This window comes from Musca vetustissima, unplaced genomic scaffold (assembly GCF_032173495.1).
Source record: "Musca vetustissima isolate MV318-11 ecotype Yass unplaced genomic scaffold, APGP_CSIRO_Mvet_v1 utg33026, whole genome shotgun sequence".
In the NCBI taxonomy this organism is placed as follows: Eukaryota; Metazoa; Arthropoda; class Insecta; order Diptera; family Muscidae; genus Musca; species Musca vetustissima.
In genome coordinates, this window is record NW_026878848.1 from 4,628 (window position 1) to 16,529 (window position 11,902).

Here is an 11,902-nt window from a genome sequence, read left to right on the forward strand (position 1 = left end):
TTCGGCATCCTTATATAGGCGTGGATTTTTTAAAAATATTTTTTCGGCATCCTTATATAGGCGTGGATTTTTTAAAAATATTTTTTCGGCATCCTTATATAGGCGTGGATTTTTTAAAAATATTTTTTCGGCATCCTTATATAGGCGTGGATTTTTTAAAAATATTTTTTCGGCATCCTTATATAGGCGTGGAGGTCCTTTTAAAATTGCGGATTTTTTAAATGATTTAAATTTTGTTATTATTTTATTTTTATTAATTTTTTTTATCCACTACACCTTTCATAGACTTCATATACCAGATTTTTCATGTGTTGTAATTCCTGTTTTGCTGCTCGCAAGTGCAAATTTTCTTCACATATGAACCCCTTCAGTTCATTGCAGGGTGCATCATTCCATTCGAAATCGGAGCTTTCCCACAAATTAACACAATGTTCCTGGCCTTGATTGTGACTGGGCTTACCTTTACTCCAATTGGTGAATTCGAAACGTTTTCCCGTCGAAGACCAAACGAAGTGGTCCTCCTGACCCAACTCATCGGCACCAATCCATAAATTATGGGATTTTTCTGAAATTAATTTTCATGATGGATTTTAGAATTTTGAAATAAAAAGCCTTGGCTTACCAAATATCCGCTTCAGTAACGAGGTCAATAATTCGCTCTTCTCCGAAGTGTCCACCGTGATTAGGGTCATGTTTTTCAGAAGGCATTCATTGCGGGCTTGATACCAATTATACTGGAATTCAAAAGGGATTCGGTTATTATTTTTTTATTTTTAATTCGGAATGGGGTTTTAAATATACTTTATATTCCCTTTCGATAAAAATTGTTTCATTTCCTCCATCCAATTGAAACCACTTTTCGACGGGTATTGTCTGCACCAAAATCCAATTTTGTAGACCAACAAAAATTATGAGCGGAACTGCAAATCTCATCATCTTAAGACAGAGAATTGAACTGAAATGTTTTTGAATATTTTTCACGTAAACAAAAATTATCAACGAATATATTTATACCCTACACAACTATGTTGTCAGGGTATTATAGCTTTGTGCAGCCCCAAAAGTTTGTAACGCCGCGAAATATTGGTCCTAGACCCACCTTTAAGTATACCGATCGTCATATCTCGACTAGCTGAGTCGATCTAGACATGTGTGTCCGTCCGTCCGTCCGTCCGTCCGTCTGTCCATTATAATTTGTAAACACGATACAGGCCACAGTTATGGACCAATCTTCACGAAATTTTGCATGTAGAATGGGTTCTGGCCAATGAAGACCCCTATTGTTTTGGGTAAAGATCAGTTAATATTTAGGGGATGAAATGGACCAAATACAAAATTTTTGTCGGTTTTTCTGGTCGCTCCAGAGGCCGCAATTATGGCGCGAACATCGCGAAATTTTACATGGAGAAGGGGATCGGGCCAAAGAATAAGCATGCCTGTTTTGATAAGGATCGGTCAATATTTAGCGGGTCAAATGGACCCCGACTTTTGTGTGAAAAATTACAATTTTTGTATTCTATTGCTTATATATTTGCCCCTGAAGGACATAGACCCGAGAAGTTGATAGCATATCCAAGAGGAGTGGTTGGGGTTTAAATTGATACCAAATATAGTGATGTATCTACTCAGATGTGGGAGTTACAGTCAAATATTTACAGGTGCTTACGTATTCAGATATTATTTAGTAACCCATTACCACATTAGAGGGAGAAATATCGCGCTGATGGCTTTGAAATTTTTCATGAAGTTCCACTTATGGTCAAGAACAACGCCTACAATTTTCGGTGATGATCAGATTAAAATTTTGGGATGAAATGGACCGAAAACTAATTTTTTGTGTGTTTTCAAGTAGAGTATAATCCGAAAATCACAACACAACCCACAGTGAAGGTAATCTGGACAAGTAATTAGAAAGACTGTACTGAATATTCGAAAAAAGTAAGGAAGAGGTGTTGTTAACCTCTAATCGGACAAGAGGGGGCAAATATCACGAAATATTACTCCGACTCGGAATAAACATCCTCAGAAAGTTAGAGTTCGTGGTAGTTGTGTAGGGTATCGTATGGTCGGCCCCGTCCGACTATACTGCTCCGCTCACTGGTTTTAGAATATATTAGGGTGGATATTTTAAAATAATTTTTTAAAAGTCCCCTATTGGTGTACTTTTTAAAAATATATTTTCGATGACCTCTAATAGGCGTGGGGGTGGCGTGGGGTTGATAGATACCAAACAACGGCTCTGTTTGGCTTTAACATGGCGAAGTCCAGGCTTATCTTGGTCCCCCTTTCATCTCTATTGTGGACACTGACCTCCTCGCGGTGTCACCTGGGGTAGCTATTTTCATCACCCGTTGAAATAGTGAGCCGATATGTGCCAGGAGTTCACCCATAATAACTATAAAACAAATGGGTTGAGTCATCGGGTTAGTTGCAAACACTGGGAAAACCCCTTCTACTTTGAAAAAGCAAAGAAAAAGAAAACCAAACCCTCCTAATGTTGTTGTATAAATGACCACGATCTGTGAATCTGCACTTGGAATGTGCGCACGTTGTACAGAACAGGCGCAGTTTTCACTTTGGCGGATTTACTCAAGAAGACGATTACGTCCTGTATTATAGCTGCCATGAAACGAGACATGAATTTGGCTACGGATTTATGGTTAACAGGAGAATAAAAGACCTTGTCTCCAGATTCACTCCAGTAGATGAGCGAATTGCTATAATCCGCATAAAAGCGAAGTTCTTCTACATCAGTCTTATTTGCGCCCATGCTCCGACGGAAGACAAATATGAACAGACCAAAGACATTTTTTACGAGCGCCTAGAAACTGCATATGATCGTTGCCCTGGCCATGATATTAAAATTCTGCTAGGAGATTTTAATGCAAAAATCGGAAAGAAAAATATCTTTGGCCCCGCCGTCGGAAAATTCAGCCTTCATGAATAAACATCCGACAACGGCATGAGGTTGATTGACTTCAAGGTAGCAAAAAACATGGTAGTTAGCAGCATCAGATTCAATCATCTCGATATACACAAGACCACCTGGATTTCAGGAGATCAAGCAACAAGAAATCAAATTTATCAAATTGTGATAGACGGAAGGCATTCATCCAATGTATTAGACGTTCGATTGATCCGAGGAGCGAATATCGATTCGGGTCACTACCTTGTAGCAATCAAGGTTCGCACTTGTCATAATGTTGCAGCAACATGGAAACTCGACGTCGAAAACTGCAAACACAACAGGTAACCGAGGCCTACTCCGCTCAACTTACCCACCTACTTGACGAAAGCACTTCTTGTCCCGATAATAATAGTATAAAAGCTCAATGGCAAAAAATTGCCCACTCCCTACGAAGAAATCCGTGGTACGGTCAGGAGTGTCGTAATGCTACTGATGTGAAAAACGCAGCATATAGGGCAACCCTGCAAACTGTAGCAACACGTAATGCGATGGAGAATTATCGGGAGAAAAGAAGAAATAACAAGAAAAACGTGAGTGTGAGCAAATCGAGATGTATAAGAGTCAGAATGAAGTCCGAAAATTCTACCAACGGGTAAAAAACCAAACCGAAGGCTTTGGTGCAGGCACATCCTCCTGTAGAGATGAAGAAGGAAACCTGGTGACAGATACAGACAGCGTGTTGAGGATCTGGAAGGAGTATTTTGAAAAGCTTCTGGTATCAAATAGTGGCGGTGAAGAAGATACCCCAGAACCAATATCAGATGGCGGTATAAAGTGTATACTACGATGAGGTCATAAAGACAATTAATCGGTTCATGAACAATAAAGCAGCAGAAGCCGACGGCTTACCAACCGAACTATTCAAGACTGGTGGTCAGATGCTGGTCAGGAGCATGCATCAGCTGATTAGTACAATTTGGCTAGAGGAACTCATGCCCAATGATTGGAACCTCAGCATCCTGTGTCCCGTGCACAAAAAAAGAGACAAGACGATATGTGCCAACTATAGAGGAATTAGCCTTCTTCCCATCGCATATAAAGTGCTATCCAGTGTGCTGTGTGAACGATTGAAGCCAATGCTCAATGACATTATTGGACCATACCAAATGCGGCTTCAGACCTGGCAAATCAACCATTGACCAGATTTTCACTCTGCCGCAAATCCTGGAAAAGACGAAAAACACATCGACACATTCCACCCATTCTTTATCTGGCACAATATCAGCAGTTAAAGTCGGAAAGGGCCTCTCGGAGCCCTTTAATACCGAACGAGGATTCAGACAAGGTGACAGTTTGTCGTGTGACATTTTTAACATCTTGCTGAAAAAGGTCATACGAGAGGCAAAAGTGAACAGAAATGGCTTTTCGTACACCACGGGCCAACAGATGCTACTATGATCTAAGTAAGCAGTTTAGAAACAAGGTCACCTCCCGCCAGACCAAACTCACACTTTACAAGACGCTGATACTACCTGTGCTGTTATATGGATCTGAAGCATGGGTACTTGCGCAAGCAGATGAGGCAGCTCTTGGGGTGTTTGAAAGAAAAATTCTCCGAAAGACCTACTGGCCGATCCGCGTCGACGGTTAATATCGGCGTCAAATGAACCACGAGTTTTACAATTTATATGCGGACATCGACATTGTCAGTCGTATTGAGCTGCAGTGATTACGATGGCTAGGCGATGGAGGAGATTCGCACAAGACCGACGCGCTTGGAAATCCATAAGACCGACGGTTGTTCCATAAGTTCCGCTTATGGAACAACCGTTCTGTAACAAGCCAGCTAAGTAAGTAATAGACGTGGATTTTTTTCATGACCCATATATTGGCGTGTAAGTAAGTAAGTAATAGGAGTGGATTATATTGGCGTGGGTTTTAAAAAACATTTTTTATGACCGATATATAAGCGTGAACTTTTTAATTACAATAAATCCTCCCTAATAAACATTTTTGACACTGATTAAGAAGAATTTGTTGTTCATGCCGATAAGAGAGTACAATAAATTATTCGGAATACCACATCGGATTCTTTTAGTTAATTGAATCCAATTTCATTAGAAGCACCAGCGAGCCGAATTATCAATTTGCTTGCAAGACTTTCAACATATAAAGGCTAGTATCGGCATTTGAAGACCTGATATTAATCTAAGAACCTCTTCCAGGTCTGACCCAACAAGTGCCACCAAGTTTTTTCTCATCACTTCCTAATTCCGATGATGTAATTCAAGATCAAGGACTATTGTCAATAAAACAACATTCCTTTTATATTCCACAAAAAAAATCCCTCACATTATTTATGCATGAGACAGCTTTGGAAACATACATATATTTGTATTTCAACCCCCTCCATTTCCATTCCCTTCCAAATCCACCACAATGGCTGCCCTCAGATTACATATTCGAATGTAATTTTCCATTTTTTTCCCCGTTGTAAGAAGGGTTTCTAAACGTCTTTGTAAACATCCCTCATTCGGATTGTTGTTGTGGAGTGTAGTTGTAAAAAAAATTCAATTTTGTTGTAATGCGAGTGCTATTGTTCTTGTTGTTGTGTTTCTGGGTTGTAATCAAAGAAATGACGTCGTTATTGTTACGCAGTTAGACAAAAATTTCAGCTGAACAAAGTTTATGCCAAAGCCATGGCAAGGTGTTGAAATCTACAGGGGTGACAAGGGTGTTGAATAAAATAGCAGATATTTAACGATATATCCAAACTTAGGAATATTTCTTTAAAAATGTATTTAAAAATTCACGCCAATATATGGACACATAAAAAATATTTTTAAAAAATTCCCGATTTCGAATGGAATGATGCACCCTGCAGTGAGCTGAAGGGGTGCATATGTGAAGAAAATTTGCATTTGCAAGCAGGGAAACAGGTATTATTTATTAAATATAAGTAAAAAATCCAAAAAAAGTATTAACAAATTCATTCTGGATTTGTATAGATCCACGCCAATATTTTTAATAAACAACTCTAGGTTGATTATATTTGAATTATTTTTTTTTCCAAATTAGACCCTTTTTTTAAATATTTTATTTTCTTATGACAAATCTGTGCTATAGTTTTACACACTGTTGTTTGTTTTCCCCCTTATCCGAAACAGCTTTTTTCGTTTTCTAATTTACATCTGTTAAATAGACGTGCCATACGATACGATAGTAAAGTTGTGTGTGTGTTTTTTTTTTTCTCGAAGATACAACTGTTTGCCGAACAACATTATATGGCAGTGTAAACATTGATACGAAGGATAAAATCAAAACAAACCTAATAAACAAATACATAGAGAGGGAGAGAATAAGCGGTATGCACGAAATTTATAATTAAAGCTGTTGATAAAAGCTTTTCTCCACAGTTGGCAATGATGCTAACAAAGCGATTTTTATAGCCATGTATATGTGGACACTTACATAGCTGGCTTGTTACAGAGCGGTTGTTCCATAAGCCGAGATTAAAAAATATTTCCAAGGCCGTCGGTCTTGTGCGCATCTACGTTCCAAGAAACAACATTTCTACTTGGTCTTTCCATCTAGTTCGTGGCCTTCCCCTTCTGCGGGAACCATCAGTAGGCTCGCTTTTATATGCCTTTTTGAGCTGGGCATTCTCATTCATTCGCACAACATGGCCGAGCCACCGTAGTCGCTGCAGCTTAATACGTCTGATTATGCCAATGTCCGCGTATAAATTGTAAATCTCGTGGTTCATTCGACGCCGATATTCACCGTCGACGCAGATTGGCCGTAGATCTTTTGGAGAATGTTTCTTTCAAACATCACAATAGCTGCCTCATCTGCTTGCGCAAGTACCCATGCTTCAGATCAATACAACAGCACGGGTAATATCAACGTCTTGTAGAGTTTGAGTTTGGTTTGGCGAGAGGTGGCCTTGCTTTTGATTTGCTTACTCAGACCATAGTAGCATCAGTAGGGCAACACTATTCTCCTCCTGATTACAAAGCTGATGTTATTAGTTTTATTTATGACGGTACCAAGGTATATAAAATTGTTCACTACCTCGAAGCTGTAGTTTTCAAGTTACACAGTTTACGGGACTTCTTGCGCGTTGGTACTATCAGTTTGGTCTTCTCGCCGTTTACTGCCAGACCCACTTTGGCAGACTCCTTCTCAATTTGTTCAAAGGTGGCTGTTACCGCTCGATGCCATCGGCGTAGGCAAGTAACATATGATGTTTGGTATACAGAGTGCCATTTCTGTTCACAGTTGCATCTCGTAAGACCTTTTCAAGCTGAATGTTGAACAGGACTCATGACAAACTGTCACCTTGTCTGAATCCTCGTTAGGCATTGTATCCTGCTGACATTGTATCAGTTAAGATTATCCTGCATAGCCGTATTAATTTTACAGGAATGCCAAACGTAGACATGGCTTTATACACCTCTGAACAGATAGGGCTGTCGAATTGCCTTTATAGACGACGAAAAGGTAAAATGTGTCGATGTGTTTTTTGTGGGTCTTTTCCAGGATTTGTCGCAGAGTGAAAATCTGGTCAATGGTGGATTTGCCAGGTCTGAAACCCCATTGATATGGTCCAATAATGTCATTGGATTCAGTCGTACACACAACACACTGGATAACACTTTATATACGATGGGAAGGAGACTTATTCCTTTATAGTTGGCACATATAGTCTTGTCTCCTTTGTTGTGCACGGGGCACAGGATGCTGAGGTTCAGTCATAGGGCACCTTCGGTTTGGTGTTTTACTCGTTGGTAAAATTTCAGGACTTCATTGTGACTCCTGTACATGTCGATTTGCTCACGCTCAAGTTTTTCTTGTTATTTCTTCTTTTTTCTGAAAATACGATTCTCATCTCTCCTTTTCCCCGAGAATTCTCCATTGCATTACGTGTTGCTACTGTCTGCAGGGTTGCCCTATACGCTGCGTTTTTCACATTAGTAGTATTACGACACTCCTGATCGTACCATGGGTTTCTTTGTGGTAATTTTTGGTACCTAAGTGTTGTTTTTGCTGCAGTTTGTAGGGAGTGGACAATTCTCTGCCATTGTGCTTCTATATTATTATCGGGACAAGGGCTGTTTTCGTCAAGCATGTGGGTAATTTGAGCGGGGTAGGCCGCAGCTACCCCGCTTTTCGACATCGAGTTTCCGTGTTGTGTTAAATCGCACCTTTGCTCCAACAATAAAACGAGTGCGAACCTTGGCTGAATCGATATTCGCTCCTCGGATCAATAGAAAGTCTAATACAATGGATGAATGCCTTCCGTCTATCACAACATGACCAATTTGATTTCTCGTTGCTCGATTAGGAGAAATCCAGGTGGCCTTGTGTATATCGAGATGTTTGAATCTGGTGCTGCTAACTACCATGATTTTTGCTGCCGCGAATGCAATCAACCTCATGCCGTTGTCGGATGTTTCTTCATGAAGGCTGAACAAAAAACGCAAAGTTAGCATCACTTTATTCAAACGCGAGAGCTTTTAACGGCTGACAATATTTTTCCCCATTCAAAATAAACAAGCAACAATCATATGGCTGCCAATTGAAGCCCCCAAACAAAATAGCAGGAATGAACACACTCCAAACTTTTATTTGCACCACCAACAAGAGTGTGTGTGTGAATGAGAGAGAGTGAACATAAGAGCACCGAAAACACTCTGTTGATTTCCTCCATTCATGTGTTTGGCTTTGGCGGCAACGACAACCAAGTCTGGCAAACATACAAAACAGTTGTGATAAAAGTTTCGTGAACGATAGAACGTTAAGCTCGTGTACACCGTTCGCAATAACGACGTGCTGTGCGAATCGAAAAAAATATACAATTTATTATTTTTTTGAAAACGAAAACGATTATTTTTTGGATTTTAATTGAAGCAAACGGAGTGACGCGTGTGGGTTTATAATATTCGAACGTGCGTGTGTGTGTTTACACAAATTTTTTGTGAATTACCAACCAAAAAAAAAGGAAAATAAAATTCTCAATTGAATAAAATAACAACAAATTGTTTATCTTTCAAAGTGAAAAGAAATAGAGAGAGCTTCATAAAAATTGTGAAAATTATTACTTTGAAAAATTGGTGTTTGCAAAAAATATATTTTTGTTTAAATATTGTGTGTGTTTTGGTTTCAAATTACAATAAAGTAACAACAACAACATCAGCAGTAACAACAGCACCACTTGCAGAGGTCACGCGCTGTTTTTTGTCATCAAGTGAAGGTAAACCAGTTTTGTTGTTGTTTGTATTCGTATTTTGTTTTTGTTGTTATTATTATTTGTTGTTAGCAAAGTGTAGTGTAGTAATGTTGGAGTTTGACAGCCAACAAGTTCAGCCGTGCAAAACAATTTTTGCGCGCCTTCTAAACCAAATGTTGTGAAAACCTTTCTGGGGCAAAAGGAGGAATTATCAACAATTGTCCAGCCATTCGAATGGTGGTGGAGAGTGGAATAAAACGGAAATGGAAATTCAAGTGGAATAAGATGTCAAATTTTGATAATGACTGGGGTTTACTTTTGAATGAATGAATGAATGACAATTAAAATAAGAAAGCCAAACCAAAATTCGCGTAATTTTGAGATGTTTTGAAATCGTGATTTCAAAATATTCTCTTTTTCTATAGGAAATAAGATTTCTTAGATAAGAAAAATATTCAGATTCTGAGTTCTTCATTCCTTGAGACGTAGTTTTCTGTAGAAAAAAAGGTATCGGGTTCCGAGTACTCTGTAGAACAAAATCACCAGGGCAGCTGTTGCGATATGACATATTCTCTGCTTAAAAAAACTTATTGTAGGAACAAAAAATATTCCTTAGTGGGCTCTGTACCCCTGACCTGACCCCCTGCTCAGGTCCCTGTTATAGATAACTTTTTTTCAGATACTGATTAGTCTTATTATACCATCAGCCTTGTGATTATGAGGATGGCATACATACTTCGCAAAGAAAATTATTCTAACAAACAAATCTAACATTTCGCTGGCTTAACTTGTAAAGGCAGCAAGTCCAATTTTCGAGAAATTGAGATTTTGATACAGTTATGTATAAAGAGGCAAAATACATCGATCTAAAAAAATAAAAATAGAGTTATCTCATTTGTTATTGTTGTCGCAGGCTTAACATCATGTAAAGGTTGTAGGTCCACTTTTTATTTTCAAGATTTTGGACATGATTTTCAGCCGAATTGACTGTAATATGGTATTTTAGATACTTATGGGGTAGCTCACCTTCCAACAAAAACTTACCAATATTGGTCCACATTTTAGGGCACCGCTCATATAACGTTATCCCCAATATTCCACCTGCCTAAATAGAGATGTTTTTACTTGTTTATTCATATTTTTGAATGAATTATTATTCCAAAACAATCTTTACTCTTTTAGATAATACTAACATGTAAAAATAAAAAGTATTGCAGTAATTAGAAAATATAATGATAGACAAGTTGTAAGAAAAAGACCTAAGTCCATTAAAACATGCAAACTTAGCGACAGAAAAAGCTGTAAGTCCCAAAAAAGGCGTGTATCTCCGCAAATACTTAATTTTTTCATTTTGCCTTTACGCAATTAAATTACACATACAATACAAAAACAAATAGCATTTACAGATTTAAAAAATCTGTATTCAAAAGAAAGTTTGATTGTTTTTTGTCTCTCCTGAAAAAATTGTGAAATATGGACTTGCCGCCTTTACAAGTCAAGCCAGCGATTTGTTTCTCAAAGGTCATATATAAAGGCTTGGATTTTTTAATATTTTTGCAAAGCCTATATATTCGTAGATTTTTAAATATTTTTTAAAGAACATACATATAAGAGCATAGGTTTTTTATGTTATATAAGCCAGTATATAGATGTGGGTTTTTTTAAAAATAAATTTTTTGTGGACCATAGGCGCATATTTTTTTTAAAGATATTTTTAAAGATTTTTTCAACATGTATTAATTTATAAAAATATATTTTTCCTAAATAAGCTTGGATTAAAAAATCAGTGCTTCGGATTTTGTATACCATTCACCACACTGTGGTACAGGGTATTATGTCTTTGTGCATATATATTTTTAACAGGCAAAAGGAAACGAGATTGACACACGGTTCCTTTTGAGAATATGCATAGAATCACCTTCTGAATCGATTTATGCATGTTCGTCCGTCCGTCTGTAGATGTTAAATTGTAAACAAAGTACAGGTCGCATTTATGATCCGATTTTGAAGAAATTTGACTCAGCTCACTAATTTGGCCCAAGAACGAACCCTATTGAAATTGAAGAAAATCGGTTCAGATTTAGATATAGCTCCCATATATATTTTCGTCCAATTTCTCTCGATTTGCACGAAATTTGGCACAGCGTAATGAATTAGGTTTAGAATGATGTGTGTTAATTTTGCTGAAAATCGGTTCAGATTTAGATATATGTAGCTCCCATATATATTTTCGTCCGATTTAATGTAAATGGTGCACCAAAGTCCCTTAATATATTTCGGTTTGCACGAAATTTGGCACAGCGTAATGAATTAGGTCTAGAATGATGTGTGTTAAATTTCCTGAAAATCGGTTCAGATTTAGATATAGCTCCCATATATATTTTTGTCCGATTTAATGTAAATGGTGCACCAAAGTCCCTTAATACATTTCGGTTTGCACGAAATTTGGCACAGCGTAATGAATTAGGTCTAGAATGATGTATTTTAAATTTCCTGAAAATCGGTTCAGATTTAGATATAGCTCCCATATATATTTTTGTCCGATTTAATGTAAATGGTCCACCAAAGTCCCTATATATCTTTCAATTTGCACGAAATTTTGCATAGATTTAAGTACTGAATTGTGTCTAGAATGATGTGTGTTAAGTTTCGAGAAAATCGGTTTAGATTTAGATATAGCTCCTATATATATTTTCGTCCGATTTAAGGTAAATGGGGCTGCAAAGTCCATATATATCATTCGATTTTCACAAAATTTGGCA

The 11,902-nt window shown here is 37.7% G+C and overlaps 1 protein-coding gene across 1 annotated transcript; it reads right to left on the bottom strand.

Moving 5' to 3' along the window:
- Positions 1-263: 263 nt before the first annotated feature.
- Positions 264-933, bottom strand: LOC133323621 (lectin subunit alpha-like). The gene is made up of 3 exons (XM_061532537.1): positions 802-933; positions 623-734; positions 264-565 (listed from the first exon to the last, which is right to left on the bottom strand). Exons 1-3 carry the CDS (start codon positions 931-933, stop codon positions 264-266), a joined length of 546 nt encoding a protein of 181 aa, XP_061388521.1.
- Positions 934-11,902: the final 10,969 nt, after the last annotated feature.